The sequence below is a fragment of the Acomys russatus genome, chromosome 29 (assembly GCF_903995435.1).
Source record: "Acomys russatus chromosome 29, mAcoRus1.1, whole genome shotgun sequence".
Lineage (NCBI taxonomy): Eukaryota > Metazoa > Chordata > Mammalia > Rodentia > Muridae > Acomys > Acomys russatus.
This window is the reverse complement of record NC_067165.1, coordinates 37,860,531-37,880,977: the sequence shown is the minus strand read 5'-3', so window position 1 is coordinate 37,880,977 and position 20,447 is coordinate 37,860,531. Positions and strand designations below refer to the sequence as shown.

Below are 20,447 nucleotides of genomic sequence, written 5' to 3'. Positions count from 1 at the left end.
CACAACCGTCTATAACGGGATCTGGTGCCCTCTTCTGGTGGGCAGGCACACATGGAGGCAGAACATTGTATACATAATATATCTTATTTAAAAAATAGTAGAGAGCAAGCAGAGCGGGGTTTTGTTAAGATTTGTTTTTACCTAATGGGCTATCTCACATACTCGTTTTTATCTAATGGGCTATCTCACATACTCGTTTTTTACTGATACCCTTGAACTGCAGTTAGAGTTGTGGGTGCTGGGAATGGAACACTGATCCTCTGCAAGAACACCCCATGCTCTAAGCCATCTCTCCAGTTCTCCCTGTATTTTTAACACATATACAAATGAAAAAGGGGGGGGGGCTGGAGAGATGGCTCAGAGGTTAAGAGCACTCACTGGTGGCTCTTCGCAAGGTCCTGAGTTCAGTTCCCAGCAACCACATGGTGGCTCACAGCCATCCGTGAGATCTGGTGCCCTCTTCTGGTGGGCAGGCGCACATGCAGAGGGGATGTTATATACATAATTAAAAAAAAAGAAAGAAAGAAAGAAAGAAAAAGTAGATTGACAAATTAAAAAAAAAAACAGAGGGTATGAAACAAAATTCTTTATTGCTACATTATACAAACTCAGGGAAGTGCAATGGCTAGGCTTAGGTACTTCTTAACGGTTTAAACAGTTCACTCATGGACATTTATAATGCAGTTCTTAAGGTATGCCAATCCTTTCAGAGACAAGGGCATTTGTCCAGGGACATCTATATGTTCAGGGGGACAGCCAAAGGCTGGAATCCCTGAATAGGGTCCCACAAGCATTTGACCTACAAGCTGGAGTGGTGGCATACTCCAGTCATCATAGCATTTAGGAGGTAGGGGCAGGATTTCAAGGTCAGTGAGGTCAGTGAGGGTAATAGGTGACTGTGGAAAAAGAGAGAGATAAAGAGAGTGATAAAGTAATGTTGGGGGCTAGTAAGATGGCTCAGAGGTTAAGAGCACTGACTGCTCTTCCGGAGGTTCTGAGTTCAATCCCCAGCAATCATATGGTGGCTCACAACCATCTATAATGTGATCTGATGCCCTCTTCTGGCATGCAGGTAGAGAACTATATACATATTAACAAATAAATCTTTAAAAAAAAAAAAAAAAAAGCAATGCAGCTTAGGCTCCACCCCCTCTGCTGTGCTCTGCTCTCTTTGCTATCCCCACAGTACCGCCCAGTCTAAGTGTACTATATTGAACTGCTCTACCATTCCCCAAACCCCTCTTAGGAGAATGCACTGCTCATTTTAGGTTGAAATTTTTATACACATAAAGCACTGAGCAGACACACAAACAGGGCATAATAGAGGCCCAGACAGAAGAAGAGAAGACAGCGCTGACTGCCTTCAGTATACTTTAAGGCCACATTAGTCAGGACTCTAAAGGCTAAAGGAGCAGGACTGATAGCTCTCTGTATATTAGAAACATGTTTATTAGGTTTGCTAACAGGCTGTGGTCTAGGGAGCCTGACAAAGGCTAGCTAAATGAAAAGGCCAAGGATTGGGGCTGGAGAGGTGCCTCTGCAGCCAAGAGCATCTGTTCTTGCAGAGGACTCATGTGGTGGTTCACAGCCATCCGCAACTCCAGTTCCAGAGGATCTAATGCCCACCTCTGACCTCCACAGGCACCAAGCACACAGGAAAACCACTCAGACATAAATAAATCTTCAAGAAAACCAAAAGGAAGAATGAATGAAAGAAAAAAGAAATGCAGAATTCTTTTTTACTTCAAAAACACTTGTCCTCAGATTCCCTTTGTCGTCCACGGCGACCCGGCCGAACACTATTTTGGTTTCCAAACACTGAGCAGTGCGTGGCCATATGCTTTGGGTCCCCTTGATGAAAGATCTGCTGCTAGACTCTCATTTCTCAGTACCTAGCAGCAACCTGCCCTATTACTGCTGACAACGACAAAGCCTGGTCTCCAGGTCATAGACACAGCGCTGACAGCATTCATGGCAGACACAGGTGGCAAAGGAGACTTTCTTGGGCTGCCTTACAGTAATGAGTGTATCCATGAGCTCAGGACAAAGTTGAGAAAACTGTCCCATGAGGACATCACCCCTGTCATCATAGCACTCCAGAGGGGCAGGGTACAGTTCCTGGGTCAGTTGGCTCAGGTTGGCTGTGTGATGCAGAAGGTCCTTCAGAACAGCCGTGGAGATGTCATTGTCATAGAAATTGACCCTGGTGAGCCGGGAGCACTGGCTCAGGGCAGGCAGGAGGGCACTGAGCTGGGAGTCCACCATCCAACAGCCCTCCAATTCCAGGGTCTGCAGGCTGCCTGCAACACTCTGTAGGAGATCATGGAAAGGCATGGGATGTAAATCAATCAATTTCACGAGTCTCAGGCTCAGGTGTTTGAGCTGATGCAGGCTCTGACTCTGGGACAAGGAATTCAAGTCCAGATGTGAAAGCTTGCACATTGTGATGGACAGGGTCTCCAAAGGGGTCTTCAGGTACCTAGGGAGAGAGCAAACGATTAGTTCTGGCACAGAGATGGAGAGACTTGGTGTTACATTGGCATAGAGGTAAAGGTGGCATCCAGAGTGCTGCCTATTGGAGTCTCACCACTGTTGGCAGACTGAGGCCCGCCAGGGTCAATATGGGACTCACCTACTCCATGGGCCCGCAGCTTCCACTGCTATCAAGGAGCAAGCTTGTGCTGAACACACTAGCCCAGGGCACAAGGGAAGAACTAACCTGTGCAAGATCTGGAAAAGTCTTATCCTTTGCATAGCTCAGTGATGCCCTGCCTCCCCCAGGACAGGCTCTGTCCTTACCTAAAGCTCTTCACCCCCGACTCTCACCTGCAATGGGTATCACTCATTTCTAACCAGCTCCTACCTGGGCTCAAAACAGCCTTTCCCATGTAAATATTTAGAATACACACAACTGTTAAACACACAGTTCTACTGGGGCACTGGTGCAGGTGTGGGGTCTCACCAGTCCTGGGCCCACTGTTCTGACCTGTTCCGTTTCCCTGATCTTAGACAGAATCCCAGGGAGGAATACACAACACATGCTTACTACACCTGACCTACCCAGGGGGTCTTCTAGGAAGGCCACTCTCTCCATAGCTCCTAGCCCAGCTCATGGGATAAACCAAGGAAACTCTAATGTAAGAGGAAGGGTTGCTGTGGTAGCAGAAACAGCTGTCTTTCCTTACCTGAACAACTGTTTCATGTGCTCACTAGAAAAGTAGACACCATTCATGGACAGACACTGGAGAGAGTTGAGTTTGGAGAACTGAGACACGAACTTAGTGATACACTTCTGTATGTCCAACGAGGTATTGAGAACCTTGAAGGTGTTCTTGTGGATCCGCGTTAAAAGGAGTTTCTGAAGATTTCTCATCTGGTCCAGGTAAGATGCAAAATGCACCAGTGTGGACAGACTCCAACCTGTATTCAGCTCCAACTCCTGGATGCTGTTTGGCTGGAAAACCATCAAGACTTTCTTGATGGTGTACACGGGCAATGCCCAAATTTGCATCTTCACACAACACAGCCGAATGGCATTTCTTCTCTGCTGGGCCCATTGTAGCAAGTATGCTTGGTGTTCATTCAGATGGAACCTGAGGCACAGGTCGGCGAGCACCTTCAAACGCCGCCTCAGTGCGTATCTATGAAGGCCTGTTCCTCTTTGTGTCTCACGCACCGTCTCTGTTGAGCAGTCTCCATCCTCTGTGCCAGCCCATACATCCCAGAAATCATGGTACACATTCCTCAGGTCCAGCACTTGAAGCTTCCGCTTCCTGTGAGGAAAACAGGAAGAAATATCAGATGATACAAAAGACCAAACACTAGCTAGCTTTTCTGTAGTGAGAGCTTTGGTTTTCCTTAAAAATCCAGTTACGTCGTTGTTAAGTGAATGTTTTTGTTTTAGTCCCAGGTGTGGGATAAGAGGCAGCTTCACAGCAGGCAATTATGATTTGCCTCGTGCACTAGTAGGGGCGTGATTTTTGCCAATTGCAGTAGTTTCCATTTGGGGGTTCTGGGGACTCTTGAGAGGACACAAATGTCAGGGCCCTGAGATAGAGTAAGGAGTCCACGCTGAAGAAGAAGGAAGCTTTCGCTCCTGAGAAGTTGGAGATGATCCTGAAGATGAAGACTGGGCTGGCCCCAGGGAACGCGACAGTCCTAATCAGCAGGAAGTAGTCTAAAGAGGTCTGTGACCCCTTTTCCCCCTCCACCCTTCTTTCTCACCTACCTAGTGTTGGGAGATTGAAAGGGACTGGGGTGGAGAAGGATGATAGATATAAGAACCCAAATAAAATAGATTTTAAATGACACACCTACAAGTGGCACCCACTGTGCCTAAGCATAATGGGAAACTTGGGTTCCTAAGGCTGCACAAAAGAGTACGTACTATTGCAGCCTCTCCCACTGTCTTTGCTTTTTCTTCGTCCTATATTCTGTCTCAGAAGAGGCTGACCGGCTGACCAATTAGAAGAATTGCGAGTGGAAATGGAGGGATCTGAGAGGCAACTAGGGAGGTCACAGGTGGAGAGGAAAGTGCTTGGGAGGTGAAGCGAAGTGTTCTGACCTGGTGACTGTGAGCAGGAGCTACCTGCAGGGTGAAAGTGGGAAACAGACTGGGCTAGAAGGCAAATCGTTGCCCCAGCCCTGCACCATGCACTTTCAGTTTCAAGTTCCTGCAGCCCCTGGACAGGGCCATTCCCAAGAGGAGGCGGCCCTGCAAGGCAACAGGGTTAAAGGAAAACATTCTGTTTAGAAAGAAAGGATTAATGGAACCAACTGTGTCCCAGGAGGTGTTACTGCCATTTGTTTAAAAGCACTTTCCAAACCAAGTCTCAAAATGTCAGGTCCATTAACTCTGAGAAATACGGTACTTCCCCAGAAGAGATAAACTGAAGGGTCGAACTGTAGTGAGAGTTTTGATTTCTTTAAAAAAAAAAAAAAAAGTCCAGTTAGGGCCTGGCGTGGTGCACGCCTTTAATCCCAGCACTCGGGAGGCAGAGGCAGGTAGATCTCTCTAAGTTCCAGGCCAGCCTGGTCTACAAAGCAAGTCCAGGACAGCCAAGGCTACACAGAGAAACCCTGTCTAGAAAAAACAAAACAAAACAAAACAAAAACCCCAGCCCAGTTATGTTCTGGGAATATGTTTTTGTTTTAATCCCAGGTGTGGGATAAGAAGCAGTTCACAGCAGGTGGTTATGATCTGCCTCAAGCACTAGCAAGGGCCTGATTTCTGCCGGGGACTCTTGAGAGAGTATAAATGCCAGAGCCCCAAGAGGGCCGAGAGGTGCTTCAAAGGAGGAGACGGCTGTGGCTCCTCTGCTGTTTCTGGTTGCTGTTGTGGTCTGACAAGAAGTTGGAAATATCCTTACCAAAAAAAAAAAAAAAAAAAAAAAAAAAAAAAAATTTGGTCTGGCCCCTAAGAAACAGATGACCCTAATCAGCAGGAAGTAGTCTAAGAAGTCTGTGTCCCCTTTCCTCTCTAATCTTTCTCACCTACCTAGTGTTGGGGAACTGGAAGGGGGGTTGGCTGGAGAAGAGTGGCAGATGTAAGAACACAAATAAAATAGCTAAAAACAAACAAACAAAAATCAAAAACCCTCTATCTCCGATGCTGCCTGTTCCCTGCTGTCTTTGTGTGTGTGTGTGTGTGTGTGTGCGTGTGTGTGTGTGTGTGTGTGTGTGTGTGTGTGTGTGTGTTTTCAATGCTGGGTCTCTACACAGCACTTCATGCCTGTCAGGCCAGGGCCCTTTCTATTAGCTGCATCTGGGGGCCTGTCCTGCTTCCTCTATTCAGTTGCTCTGCTGTCTCTTCCACTTCTAGTTAGTACCTCTGCAAGAACCAGTGAAAAACTTACTCCACTGTGGCTCTGGCTGCTTTAAGCTGTACTCCACACCCAACTGCCCTTTCTATTGGGGCTCAACATGGGTCAAGGATTCTGCGATCCAAGATAACACCGTCAGAAGCTTCTGGTCTTCCTTTGACCCCATTCTCCTTTCTCCAGATGTCTCTTCCCAGCACTCCAGAGTCCCTGCCTGGTCTTGCTTACCTGGGGAGAAGCTTCTGTTTCCACAGCATGTCTACTCCATCCAGCACAGCCTGCAAGGTCTCCAAGTGGGGAGTCTTCATTAGGGTCCCCAGAGGAAGGAAGGGGAAGGGCCACACTGCCACCATAGCCCTCAGGACATTAGTTTGTCTGTGGTTGAAGGCTTCCTTGAACAGTGGTGGAAAGAGCGCCCTGGGCAGGTACTGCAGAGAAGAGATAGCTAAGGCCTCCTCCCTCATCAGCCTCTGCATGGCCAGCTGCACGAGTGTGGGTGGGGCCTGGACACTCATCCTTCGGCTACTCAGTCTGAAGGAACCTGGTAAAATATACAGGAGGCTATGTCTTAAGAGACCCTACTTCCACCGGGCACCATGGCACACACCTGTAATCCCAGCACTTGAGGAGGCAGAGGCAGGCAGATCACTTTGAGTTTGAGGCCAGCCTGGTCTACAAAGCGAGTCCAGATCAGCCAAGGCTACACAGAGAAACCCTATGTCAAAAACAAAAACAAAAACAAAAACAAAAACAAAAAACAAAGCAAAAAAAGAGCCAGGTGTGGTGGCACACACCTTTAATCCCAGCACTCTGGAGGCAGAGGCAGGCGGATCGCTGTGAGTTCAAGGCCAGCCTGGTCTACAAATTGAATCTAGGACAGCCAAGGCTACACAGAGAAACCCTGTCTCAAAAAACCAAAAGGAAAAAAAGAAGAAAAGAAAGAAGCCCTACTTCCCAGAGCCAAGATGGTGGCACCCTTTGTGCAGGATACCTAAGCAGCAGAACCGCAGCAATTACAGAGCACCCAACATACTATGCTGTGGACCCCAGAATGCTAGTATCTGTGTTACCAAGTGAGAGCAGATCCATGGTGGGCCTAATCTCAGATCACCTGCCTAAAACGTTGCCAGGTGCATGCTGAAGTCCAGTCTCAACTTCTGGCCACCTGCATACTCTCACAGTCCGATGTGTGGATACCTTCTGGATACCAGGGCTCACAGCTCCATCCTGGGGCCTCCTGATGCTGAGGACCCTCCAAGGAAACGACTCCAGCCACCACTTCAAGCTCAACCTAAGGAAACCATCCAGATCTCTGAACTCACAGTTTCTCCAAAATGGCTGCACCCACTGAGCAATGTCTGGGCAGCTGGAGCTCAATAACCTCAGAGGAAGAAAGCCAATAGCAGCTGTCTCGGGGACCTCCCCTAGCAAGAGGAGGGCACAGGCTCCTGAAGAGTCTAGCTGGTCCTTAGGATCATACACCTAAGGAGAGCCTCAGGCAATTCCCTGAGGACCATCTACCAGTCAGAGACCACACCTACTAAGCCCAGGAGGGCTCCAGCATGGACATCCACCTTCCTGCCTAGGGCTCTTCCCTTACCCTACCCCTAACTCCAACGGGCACCAGGAACTACCAGCCAACGCTAGAGACAACCAGAGGGCTAAAAGGCCATCGTAAAAACACAATTAACAAAAGCCAGAGCAATATGGCATCTCCAGAACCCTGTTATTCCACAACAAGAAACCCTGGATACACTAACACAACTGAAACACAAGAAAATGACCTTACCAGTCGGGCATGGTAGCACACGCCTTTAATCCCAGCATTGGGAGGCAGAGGCAGGTGGATCCCTGTGAGTTTGAGGCCAGGCTGGTCTACAAAGTATGTCTAGGACAACCAAAGCCACACAGAGAAACCCAGTCCCGAAAAACCAAAAAAGTAAAAAAAGAAAATGATCTTAAAGCTATGGTAATAAAGATAATAAAAGCCTTTGAAGAAGAAACCCCTTAAAGAAACAGGAATATACAGTCAAATAGATTGAGACCTTAAGAGAGGAAATTAATAAATCAAAGAACTACAGGAAAAGCAAACAGGTGAAGGAATTGAATAAATCGTTTCAAGAAACACAGGAAAATACAAACAAAGAGGTGAAGGAAATCAATAAAACAACTCAAAAATCTAAAGATGGAAATAGAAACCATAAAGAATGCACAAGCTCAGCCAGGCCTGGTGATGCATGCCTTTAGTCTCAGCACTTGGGAGGCAGGCAGACCTCTGTGAGTTCAAGGCCAGCTGGTCTACAAAGTGAGACCAGGACAGCCCGGGCTGTTTGTTACACAGAGAAACCCTGTCTGGGAAAAAAAAAATAAATAAATAAGTAAATAAATAAATAAATGCACAAACTCGGGAAATCCTGGAGATGGAGAACTGAGGGAAGAAAACAGGAACCACAGAGGTAAACATCAGCAAACAATACAAGAGATGGAGGAAAGACTCTCAGGTGTAGATGATACAATCAAAGAAATCAATACATCTATCAAAGAAAATGTTAAATCTAAAAAAAAAGGAAAAAAAAAAAACATGACCTAAAACATCGAGGAAATCAAGGACACCATGAAAAGGCAAAACCTAAGAATGAGTAATAGGACTAGAAGAAAGAATTCCCAGCTCCAAAAAACAAACCAAGAAAAAAAAAAGAAAGAAAGAAAAAGAAAGAAATTTCCACAATCTAAAGAGATGCCTATAAGCATACAAGAGGCCTATAGAACACCAATAAATTAGACCAGAAAAGAAAAATCCTAAACGTTCAGAACAAAGAAAAAATGTTAAAAACTGAAAAAGAAAAAGTCCAGCCTGGTCTACAAGGTGAGTCCAGGACAACCAAGGCTACACAGAGAAACCTTGTCTCGAAAAACTAAAAAACAAACTATATATATAAAGAATTTAAGAAATAATCGATGTGAGTTCAAGGCCAGCCTGGTCTATAAAGTGAGTCCAGGCCACTCAAGGACACACAGAGAAACCCTGTCTCAAAAAAAAAAAAAAAAAAAAAAAAAAAAAAAAAAAAAAAAAAAAAAAAAAATTTAAGATAAACCTTAAGTAATAAAAATCAGGTTTTTAATTCTAACAGTCAGGAGGATGAAGCACTGTGAAGCCATTCTGGGCTAGAGACTGAAACCGTATCTGAAAAACCAAAGAAAATAAATTTTAAATTGACACAAACCAAGGCATAATTCTAGACATTCCAATAACTCCCAGCATGCAGTTCCACCATGGGAGGCAGAAGCAGAATTGTCAGGAGTTTAAAGGCACTCTTAACTACATAGTGCAATCTTATCTCAAAAAACAAACAAGCAAACAACAACAATAAAAATTATAATTTTGAGCCAGGCCCACGGCCTTTAATCCCAGCACTCGGGAGGCAGAGGCAGGCAGATCTCTGTGAGTTCAAGGCCAGCCTGGTCTACAAAGAGTGTCCAGGATAGCCAAGGGTACACAGAGAACCTTCTCAAAAAACCAAAAATAATTAAAAAAAAATAATAATTTGATATTAACCAGAGCTTGGTGGACAACAACAACAGTAATAATAATTTCGTATTAACAAGAGCTTGGTGAGGCTACAAAAAGAGGGTGAGGCGGGACGGGAGCCATCTTGATTTACGGCTCAATCTGAGTTACATTCTAGGGGAGCCTGGGAGCGAAGTAAGGCCGTGTCTCAAAAAAAAAAAAAAAATCTTTTTTGTTTTTTAAATTAAAAAACAAAGCCAAAAAGTTAAAGTCGAAAGATATTTAAAATGATGGTAAACCTGTGGAGAGAAAAAAGTCAGATTCCCCTGGGCAGATTTGAGGAAAGAAATCCCCGCATAAAACTGTGCCCTGAGGGAGGTGACTGACTTACCAAAACCAAGAGCTGTTTACAAAACTCAGAATCCCGGCAGGACAAAGCAGTCACTCCAGGCTCGGGCTCCCAAGCTGTATCTTCTCTCGCTTCCCTTCAGCTTTTTCATCCATCTTCACACTTCCGGCCTGAAACGGTTATTCCTCCATATTCTGTCTCACACTTCCGGCCTGAGGTTTTTATTCCTCAGTATTCCCTCTCACACTTCCGTCCTAACGCTTCCCCGCCCCGTCCCCGCCCCGCCCCGCCCCACCCAACTCCGTATCCTCCCCCCACACTTCCGGTTGGTTTGCAGCCCTGCCTGTCAACCACAAGCTGTCAGCTGAATGGATGATTGAGTAAACCCCCTGGGCTTTTTCTGTCTCCGGATTGGCTGACTAAGAATTCTCTGTGAGAAATGGCGGGGGGGGGGGGGGGGGCGAAAGCCCAGAAAGCCGCGCGGCACGCCTTTGATCCTAGCCCTCTGGAGGCAGAGGCAGGCAGATCCCCATAAGGTTCAAAGGCAGCTTCGCTGACAGTTAAAACAAAGCAAACGACTCTAAAAGCCTTCGGGAAACGATACCCGCCTTTAATCCCAGAACTCCCGAGGCCAGATTCAGGTAGATTCCTGTGATTTCAAGACCAGCCTACTCTACTCAGAGAATTCCGATGCAGCCTGGGCTTCCCTGTCTTTAAAAAAAAAAAAGGAGACTCTCTGAAAGTCAAAAGCCCATTCCTTCATGGATTCAATCCACTTAAGTTTGATTTATATATTTGTTTTACTTATTAATTTGCTTATTTATACACTTCGTTTTGGATTTGTTTCTTGAATGAAAAAATAAAAAAGGAAAGGCTATGGCTGCTCCTAGAGACAGTGGAAGAGAACGTTTATAGTAGATAAAAAAGAGAAAGAGAATCGCCAGAGGCAGAGACATCTGGGAGAGTTCAGAGTGAAGCTGACAGACATGACCCTGAGCTATGTGAGGAGACAGGGAGGGGGAGGAAAAAGGAAGAGAAGCGGAAACAGCTGCTACAGCCAACGGGGAGAAAGGTAAAAGGCAGTCAGGTAACCAAAATGGCTGGAGTATACAGGGAAGAGCCTCTGGGGGAGGGCAGCCCAACCCCTTGCCTAAAAAGTTAGGCATACCCTGTAACAAACCGGGGTGCTGGAGGCCAGGTCAACCTTTATATGTTAAATAGGTACTTCAGCCATTTGTCCCAGGGGTTGAGACTTAACATTTCTGAGATGGGGGTCTTGCTGTATAGCTGAGGTCCATCTGGAACTCCAAGCCTCCTGTCTCAGCCTTTCTCCTGGGATTGTTACAGCTGTCAGCCCCCTGGCTGAACTGTATTTATTTGTGACGCACTTAGTTCTAAGTGTGAGACAGTGAGGCAAGGGGGGGGGGGGGGGGAGTGGGTGGGGGAGGGGAGGGTGCTAATCTGTGCCTGACAATTGACATAAAAAAAAATAATAAAGCTGAAACTATTATTGACAAAATTATGAATATATTCTGAAATCAGAGGCTGAGCTGAATGCTGTACCCATCATCTGCTGTAGGAGCTTCTGGAAAGGGTGAGGCAGGAGGATGGCTGGTATCCATTGCTATTGGGAAGAGAGGTGAGCTTATGTAGAGGCAGGCAGATCTCTGAGTTCAAGGTCAGCCTAGTCTACAAAGCAAGTTCTAGGATGGCCAGGGCTACAGGTTTCTCTAAACCCTGTCTTCCATAAAAATAAATAAATAAATAATAAAAAAAAGAAAATGGTAGAGTCAAAATGAAAGAATGAACATGGGACAAAATGGGATCTACACAAAGCACATTAGATGCCATCTGTTCCCTGGTCTATCCAGGACCCACGAGGATGGGCTGGATGGGAATTTAGGAGTCTGACCAGTCAACCCTGGGACTGGAGCCAGTGGCTGATTAGTGAAGGTGACTCCACAGGTCCTTAAGCTCCTCGGATGAGTCACTAGAACCAGGCACAGTCATTCCCTGGAGGTCGAAGCCCTGTCATCTGGCCCATATGTGGTGGCTTGGTGCCCTCAAGGGAATGCTACTCAGCCTATTCTCACACTCCAGGTAAGATGCAGAGCCTTTCTGAGTTCTTCAGGTTAAAACTGTTAAGACTTGAGCTGGGCATGGTGGCCCAACCCTGTAATCGCAGCACTCGGGAGGCAGAGGCAGGTGGATCTCTGTGAGTTTGAGGACAGCCTGGTCTACAAAGTGAGTCCAGGATAACCATGGCTACACAGAGAAACCCTGTCTCAAAACAAAACAAAAGAAAGAAAAGAAAAACAACCAGGCATGGTGGCACACACCTTTAATCCCAGCACTCAGGAGGCAGAGGCAGGCAGATCAATATGAGTTCGAGGCCAGCCTAGTCTAAAAAGCAAGTCCAGGACAGCCAAGGCTACACAGAGAAACCCTGTCTCAAAAGAAAAAAACTGTTAAGACTTCATTTGGGGGGGGGGCGCGACTGGAGAGATGGCTTAGTGGTTAAGAGCACTGACTGCTCTTCCAGAGGACCTGAGTTCAATTCCCAGCACCCACATGGCAGCTCACAACTATCTGTAACTCCAGGATCTAATACCCTCACATAGACATACAGACAAAACAGCAATAAAAATTAAAACTTTTTAAAAAAGACTTCATTTTTTAGAAAATGTAACAGAAAATAAGGAGGAAGAACACCACCACAGTGGAATTGGATCTGGGCTGGTGAAACCTGCCTGTAACCTTAGGACTGAGCAGATGAAGATAGAAGAGTCAGGAGTCCCAGGTTATCCTCAGCTACAGAACAACACTGTGTCTAGCCTGGGCTACATGGAACCCTATCGCAAGATGAGATATCCACAACTAGTTAAAATGTAGGAAAACGACTGACCATGGTTTTCCATCCTCAACTGATACTTTTACAACAAAACCTCCACACCTAAGTCTTGAGGAGCATGCAGAAGTGGGGGCAGGAGTGTAAAAACCAAAGGACCAGGTTATCTGGGAGATAATGTCTTCTATGTGACAGAGTTTTTTTATGTATACAGTGCTCTGGCCTGCATGTACAGAAGAGGACATCAGATCACATTATAGATGGTTGTGAGACACTATGTGGTTGCTGGGGATTGAACTTATGACCTCTGGAAGAGCAGCCAGCGCTCTTAACCGCTGAGCCATCTCTCCAGCCCCACCCTTTAGTCTTAACAATATGATCACCTAAACATTTGTTTTCCTCTCCTGGGAAAGCTGCTACATATTTGTCTGTTGTTGGAATTCTTTTCAAACTTCTTGGAACATCTTACCGGCTTCTGAAACAAAGTCTTCTGTACGTTATTCGTATAGAAAAATTTTCCAAATATTTATTTGGTGCAAGAGGAGTGTGTGGAAATCAGATGACAGCTTGTGGGATTTGGTTCTGCCCTTATACCTTATGGGTTCCAGGGATCACATTCAGGCCTTTGAGCTTCGTGGCAAGCACATTTATCTGCTGATGTACCTGGCATGGTGACGCACACCTTTTTTTTTTTTTTTTTTTAAATGCAGAGATGGCACACACCTTTAATCCCAGCACTTGGGGAGGCAGAGGCAGGCAGATCTCTATGAGTTCAAGGCCAGCCTGGTCTACAAAGTGAGTTCAGGACAGCCAAGGCTACACAGAGACCCTGTCTTGAAAAAAACCAAAAAGCAAACAAACAAACAAAACCCCCCCATTTACCTGCTGAGCCATCTATCTGATCCCCATATTAAAATTTCTATTAGTGAATATACTAATATGGGGTATGTTGTTTAGATTTAGACAGGAGAAGAAAAGTGTTAACATAGCTAAACTCAAGGTCACAAGTGGCCTGGCCTTAGGTAAGTATAGGTTGGAGGTTTTAATTTTTTTAAAAGATTTATTTATTAAAGCCGGATGTGGTCGTGCATGCCTGTAATCCCAGAATTTGGGAGAACAGAGGCAGGTGGATCGCTGTGAGTTCAAGGCCAGCCTGGTCTACAAAGTGAGTCCAGGATAACTAAGGCTACACAGAGAAACCCTGTCTCGAAAAACAAAACAAACAAACATAAAAAGGAATTAAACAGTGACTGAAGCCTCATTCTCTGTGTCCCCCTGATAACACATCTATCCCTTCAGTTTTGTTTCTTAGTGGCCAGGAGTTAAGTTTTTCAACCAGACTGCCAACATAGACATAGGCTGGTCTCCAGGTTATAGACGGCAGACTCCAGTACCAAAGCTGACCTTCTCGGGCTGCCTTCAAAGCCCTTACTGTATTCATGAGTGAATAAAGTTGGGCAAAGCGACCTAAAATGAGCTGACCATAGCGACAGCACTCCGAAAAGGCAGAGTTGGTAGTGTGGTGCAGAAGGTCCTTCAGGGTAGGCGAGGAGAGCTCACTGTCTTAGAAATTCTGACAGAGGCTCTGACATTGGCCTAAGTGGTTCAAGTCTGACTGTGTGAACAAGGAGATATTGATGGTCAGGGTCTCTCAAGGGCTCCTTAGGCACCTAGAGACCAAAAGGTTAGTTTTAGCAAATGGCATAGGAACGTGTTCTTGCCAATGATGATCTCGAGTAGACTTGACCCAACATCAGTCTGACTACACATTGGAGGTTAGTACCACAGATACTGCCTATGGGAGTCAGCAAACTCAAGTGACCCCTCCAGTCTGAGACCCCCTGGCTATCCCTGTGAGACTGCCTCAGCCCATCACTCTATATCTGCCTTTAGTACTCGAGAAGCCATGGTGCTGCCCACATCAGGCCAGAAGGACACACGTGATGGACCAACACAGCCAAGACCCGTCATGGTGGATCAATTGTGGGACTCACTGGCTCCCTACATCCTAAGAGTGGCACCATCCCTGTTGATGATGCTTCCTCTCTGCCCCTTAACCCCAACTCCAGGGTCACTCATTTCCCACCTGTTCAGTCCCCATCTGGGCTCAAAGGAGCTTGTCACACTTGCAGAATTAGAGGCAGACATAGCTGCTGACTGGAAACTGCAAGCCTGGGGTATTATCTCCTTTCTGCGCTCCTTTCTCTTTTCTGTTCTCATCCCCTTAGCTTAGACACACTTCCTATGGAGAAAATCACAAGCCACCCTCTCTTGCAAAAAGGAAGCAAGGTGAGCAATGTATCCCTGACACCAGGGTGGCTGCCACCTGGAGCCTTTTCCCAGGGGATGTTTCCCAGGCATCACTGAGCCCAGAGTATATTGCCCTTTAACCTACAAGAACATCATTTCCAAAACAAGTGTGAACTAGAGCTCCTCGGGAAACTGAGGCAGAAGGATCACAAGTTCAAGGCTTGCCTGGTATACAAAGTTCAGAATTTAGACTGTTCTCCATGGGAGACTGTCATAGCCTCGAGAACTGGGCCTGGCTACACCACAGAGATGGTTCAGTGGCTAAGAGCACTTGTGCTCTTACAAGGATCGGAATTCATTCCTCAGCACCCACATGTGCTCACCACATGTAACTCCAGTTTCAGGGAGCTATGCCCTTTTCTGGCTTCCCAAGCCCTGAATGCACATGAAATACAGACAAACAGGCAAAACACTCATATACATGTTTGCAGTGAGCATGCTTTTCAGAAACAGATATGCAGTCTTATTTTTTTTTTTTTTTTAAATCGGAATTTGCCAGGTGTGGTGGCACATGCCTTTGATTCCAGCACTCAGGAGGCAGAGGCAGGTGGGTCTTTGCGAGTTCAAGGCCAGCCTAGTCTGCAAAAGGGAGTCCAGGCAGGACTACACAGAGAAACCTTATCTCAAGAAACAAAAAGCAAAACAAAACAAAACAAAACAAAACAAAAATCAGAATTTATTGAATTTAACAAGTCCACACGCTACATCAATTTTGTTGTCTATAATCCAGCAAGTACTATGGATTCACATGATAGTCACAACCACTAACAGTTCAAACTTCCCCCCCCCCCAATCTTAACCATACATTACACATTGGGCGATGAAATGTAATCTACAGTGTAGCTAGGAAAGGGTTAAAAAATTGGTGATCCAAGGCTTGGTGGGGCAAGCCTTTAATCCCAGCACCAAGAAGCAAAAGCTGGCCACGAATCTCTGTGAGCCTGATTACATAACAAGTGCCAGGACAGCCAGGACTATCTAGAGAGGCACTGTCTCAAAAACACACCAACCAACGAAACAACAAGAAGCTAAAGGAGCAGGGCTGTGGCCGTAGCTCTGTGGGTAGAATGCTTACCTGGCAAGCAAGAAGCTATAGGTTTGAGCCAACAGAACTGCCTCAGTAGGTAAGGACAATCCCAGGTCCCACAGCGTAGGAGAACCAACTCTTACAAGCTGCCCTGACTCCCACACAGGCACGACGGTACATGTGGGCACATACTATGTAAATGAAGCTATGGGTTTGATGCCCAGAAAAAAGCCTAAAACGAGGTGTGGTGTTTACACTTGTAACCCTAACCATGAAGGAGACAGCACCCCAAGAATCTGGCCATAGGGATATAGCTCAGTGGGACAGTTCTTTCCCCGTGTGAGGCCAAGTGCAATTCCCACTCAATTAAGAAGGGAAGCCACAGCCTGGCGTGGTGGCGCACACCTTTAATACCAGCCCTCGGGAGGCAGAGGCAGATGGATCGCTGTGAATTCAAGGCCAGCCTGGTCTACAAAGTGAGTCCAGGACAGCCAAGGCTAACACAGAGAGACCCTGTCTTGGAAAAAAAAAAAACCAAACTAAACAAACAAACAAAGTAAACCAGGCTGACCTCAAACTCACAGAGATCCACCTGCCTACCGAGCGCTGGGGATTTGGAGGAGGAAAGCAGGTTAATCGTCCAGGTAGAACTGGTGGTCCCCAGGTTCTGACTGTGAAATCAGAAGATCGCCATACTGGGGCAAGGTGCTTTTGTTCCTGCCCAACCAGAACTCACTCCCAGGACATCTATCAACACGTCTCATCCCTCCCTATGTCAAACACTCTCACTTTTTTGCACGCTAGCATCAACTTTCTCTTCCCACTCACAAAAGCGGCAGTCTAAAACCATGTGTTGTGTGTCCTCTGACCAGACAACTCTGTGTTGCCTTTCACCACCCAGTGTCCAAAGGAGAGCTTGATATTTGCATCTCATTGGATAGGTGTCCGAAAAGTCCAAACATTATAGGCTCACATCCTCCAGGGCTAATGGCATAAAACAAGACATGCTCTGGCTGTTCAACAGTCCTCTGCACCTATACAAACTCAACATAAGGCTGAGAAATGACCTCCAAGTCCAGGCCACTGCGATGATCACAGCTTGAGATAAAGCATGTCCTGGCCTGTTGGGATGTCAGACTGATAATGTTAACTGCCAGCTCTTTCAAAACAGGCAATGAGATACGGTTTCCATGGAGGTTAAACTGGGTGAGCCGGGTACAGCATCTCAGGGCAGGCAGGATGGCACTGAGTTGGGAGTCTGTCATCTGACAGCTTTCCAAGTCCAGGGTCATTAGGGTCGATGCGCACTTTAGTAACAGAACTCGCAGAGGCTCTGGGCTCAAACGGGTCAGCTTGACACATTTCAGATTGAGGTGTTTTAGCTGACTTGTGCATGGAAACTCACATATATGGTTCCAGTCTGACTTTGAGAGGTTACAGTCAATCACTGACAGGGTCTCCAAGGGTGTCTTCAGCCACCTAAAAGAAAACAAGAAGACAGTTCTGGGAATTCTGGGAAAGATGTTTGGTTTTTTGGGTTTTTTTTTTTTCTCTTCTTTTTTAGGTTTTTTAAGATATAGTGTCTCTGTGTAACAACCCCTGTTTTCCTCGACTCACGCTGTAGACCAGGCTGGCCTTGAACTCACAGAGATCCACCTGCCTCGGCACCACCACACCTGGTTAGAAGAAGATCTTTCTAGTCACATGATGAAAGTCAGTACCCATGATGCTCCATGACAGAGTCTCCTCACTCAAACCTGTACTGAGGCCTGTCACAGTCGCTGTACAACCAGGTCAAGGCAAGAAGTGCAATTCCTTTCCACACAGGGAAGACCCACCCAGGCAAGACTGAGCACACACCCCTGTGTTCACTGCCTGGATCTTCGAAGTCTCTGCCCCCATTCACATTGCTTCCACCTCTGACCCTGATTCTCAACTATCACATCGAATTTCCCCACAACTGCTCAAGATCAAAACAACAACAACAACAACAACACACACCTGTGCCAGCACTAGGGCCATGAGACAGGTGGGTTAAGGAGACTGGAGTGGGGGTAGGGCACAAGCCAATCTCACTTCCAATCACATGATGACCTCAGCTCAAAAACCAGCTTGTCCTTGATGGGGAGGCACTCTATAGACTGAATTATCTCTACCACCCTGGGATCAACACACATGCACACACATGTTTGTGGGGAGGGCAGAGGACAAGTGGCAGGAGCTGGTTCTGTCCTTCTGCCATGTGGGTTCCAGGAAGAGAACTCAGGTCCTTAGGCTTGGCAGCAAGCGCCCAGTTAAGGAGCGTATACTGTCAGCATGGACAGAAGCCAGTTACAGGTCACTTCCGGCTCCTGTGTGCCGGATACCGTCAGTGTTTCCAGGATCTAGCCATGGACAAGGCACCAATCTGTACTCTACAACAGCATAGCTACCATTTCCTTCTGCCAGATCCACAGAATGAGGCTTGGAGTTCATCCAGCATGTTGCACCAGAGGCCAGGTTTCACCCTTGTTTTGTTTTCTAGACAGGGTTTCTCTGTCACTCTGGCTATCCTGGAACTCCCTCTGTAGACCAGGCTGGCCGTCAACTCCCAGAGTTCTGCCTGCCTCAGCCTCCCAAGTTCTAGAATTAAAATGCATATGCAGTGATGGCGCACGCCTTTAATCCCCACACTTGGGAGGCAGAGGCAAGCAGAACAGGGCGCAGCGGGGATCATGCAGACACGCACCCCCCCTCCCCCGCCCATTACCTTTTCCAGTTTCCCTTAGACACTTGCTAAAAGAGAGAGAAATCAAAACCTCTTTTGTTTGGTTGGTTGGTTGGTTTTGGTTTTTCAAGACAGGGTCTCTGTGTAGCCTTGGCTATCCTAGACTCACTTTGTAGACCAGGCTGGCCTCGAACTCACAGCGACCCATGTGCCTCTGCCTCCCGGGTGCTGGGCTCAGAAGCTATTCTTGCTCAATCTGACTCCTGAGAAGGCTTCCTATCATCCTACACCCCCCACCCACCCCCTATTCCAGTCCAACAACCCCAGTGTGTCCCCTATGTGAGTGAGCATCAGCCTCCGGGACTACAGACACAAAACAATGCCCTGCCATTCTAACACCTTGGCAACGCCAATCCACCGGTGGCTGCAGAGGGCGCGTGCCCACTAAGGAGGCTTTTGCTTTCATCTGATGGGCAACTCTGACCAGATATCTGACCAGGCCTCCTTACCAGAACAACTCATCCAGGTGACCCTCTAGGAAGACGACAGTATCCAGACAGAGGTTCTGGAGGCGTTCCAGCTTGAGGAACTGTGACGTGAACTGGGTAATGACCTGCTGCTTCCACACCGGGGTCATAGAGAAAGCCTGCCAGAAGTGAGAGAGAACCAGGCTGCGCAGGTTCCTCATGCGGCCCAGGTAAGGGGAGAAGTTAAGCAGGCAGACAGGGTTACTGATGCAATACACGCACAGCTCCTGGGTAGAGTCCAGAGCCAACAGCTCTAAGACCTTCCTGTGGTAGTAAAGGGACATAGACCAGATCTGCAGCTGGCCACAGCACAGCCTCACCAGCCCTTTCCTCTGCTCCACCCACTGGACGAGGAAGGACTCAAAGGGTTCCAGCAACCTTTCCCTGAGGACCAGGTCTATCACCACTTTCACGGGCTGCTCCACCTCCGCTCCCGAAGGGCCCACCGCTTCCTGCCTCTCACTCCAGCCTTCAGCCCTGAACACGGGCAACGTCTTCCACAACTTCAAAGGCATGACCCGTAGGTCCAGCATTTTCAGCTTGCACCTCCTGCGGGTCAAAGAGGAAGAGTCTCGGCACTGAGGCGTGAACCACTTCCTTGTTCTCACCCTCTTCTTCTCCTCCTCCTCCTCGTCCTTGAATCCAGCCCAGTCCCACTTCTAGTGCCTCTGGGAAGCAGGGGGCGGAGTCCTTCAGCTACCACTGATCTGTGATTCCCATGCGCTCGGCACAGCCCTTCCCCAGATGCCTCAACAATGGCCAAACCACTCACCTGTGGGGAACCTTCTGGAAAAGCAGGGCATCAAGCCCATGCAGGACAATCTCTAAGGTTCTCCTGTAGGGGGCCTTCCTCCTGATCATGGCCCCCAGTGGGAGGCAGGGGAAAGGCCAGGCCTTCATCATGGCCTTCACGAGCCCAACGCAGCCCCTTCTGCAGGCCTTTCTGAACAGTGAAGGGAAGAAAAGCGAAGGTATCTCATCCAGAGCCGAGATGGCCAAGGCCTGCTCCTTCAGGAGGCTATTCTCGGCCAGCTCCTGGAGTGCTGGTGGGGACGGGAGGCTCATCCTGAAGGATCTCCTAAGAGGAGACTCCTAGGGCAACATTTAGAGGGAAAAAAAGACATTAAGGCCAGACAGTGGTGGTGCACCAAGACAGGAAAAGACATTTTCTTCAAGGTTGCCAAATACAAGTAGCCAAAACAAGTCAGGCGGTGGTGGTGTACGCCTTTAATCCCAGCACTCGGGAGGCAGAGGCAGGTGGATAGCTGTGAGTTCAAGGCTATCCTGGTCTACAAAACGAGTCCAGGACAGTCAAGACTACACAGAGAAACCAAACAAACAAACAAAACAAA

The 20,447-nt window shown here is 47.3% G+C and overlaps 2 protein-coding genes across 2 annotated transcripts; both read right to left on the bottom strand.

The window, feature by feature from the left end:
• Nucleotides 1-1,911: 1,911 nt before the first annotated feature.
• LOC127211895 (PRAME family member 8-like) lies at nt 1,912-6,334 on the bottom strand. Its single transcript, XM_051171998.1, has 3 exons — nt 6,048-6,334; nt 3,186-3,773; nt 1,912-2,479 (listed from the first exon to the last, which is right to left on the bottom strand). Exons 1-3 carry the CDS (start codon nt 6,332-6,334, stop codon nt 1,912-1,914), a joined length of 1,443 nt encoding a protein of 480 aa, XP_051027955.1.
• Nucleotides 6,335-16,895: 10,561 nt separating this feature from the next.
• LOC127211420 (preferentially expressed antigen in melanoma-like protein 1) lies at nt 16,896-20,160 on the bottom strand. Its single transcript, XM_051171297.1, has 3 exons — nt 19,868-20,160; nt 19,078-19,644; nt 16,896-17,340 (listed from the first exon to the last, which is right to left on the bottom strand). Exons 1-3 carry the CDS (start codon nt 20,158-20,160, stop codon nt 16,896-16,898), a joined length of 1,305 nt encoding a protein of 434 aa, XP_051027254.1.
• Between the last annotated feature and the right edge of the window lie 287 nt (nt 20,161-20,447).

What these genes read in the sequence shown, in the direction of transcription:
- LOC127211895 (XM_051171998.1), bottom strand. Translation starts at nt 6,334, where the DNA reads ATGAGTGTCCAGGCCCCACCCACACTCGTGCAGCTGGCCATGCAGAGG. An exon ending in AAACAGAAGCTTCTCCCCAG is followed by an intron (nt 3,774 to 6,047) that starts GTAAGCAAGACC and finishes TTTTCCTCACAG; the next exon opens with GAAGCGGAAGCTTCAAGTGC. An exon ending in CACATGAAACAGTTGTTCAG is followed by an intron (nt 2,480 to 3,185) that starts GTAAGGAAAGAC and finishes CTCTCTCCCTAG; the next exon opens with GTACCTGAAGACCCCTTTGG.
- LOC127211420 (XM_051171297.1), bottom strand. Translation starts at nt 20,160, where the DNA reads ATGAGCCTCCCGTCCCCACCAGCACTCCAGGAGCTGGCCGAGAATAGC. An exon ending in TTCCAGAAGGTTCCCCACAG is followed by an intron (nt 19,645 to 19,867) that starts GTGAGTGGTTTG and finishes TTTGACCCGCAG; the next exon opens with GAGGTGCAAGCTGAAAATGC. An exon ending in CACCTGGATGAGTTGTTCTG is followed by an intron (nt 17,341 to 19,077) that starts GTAAGGAGGCCT and finishes GTTTTCTTTTAG; the next exon opens with GTGGCTGAAGACACCCTTGG.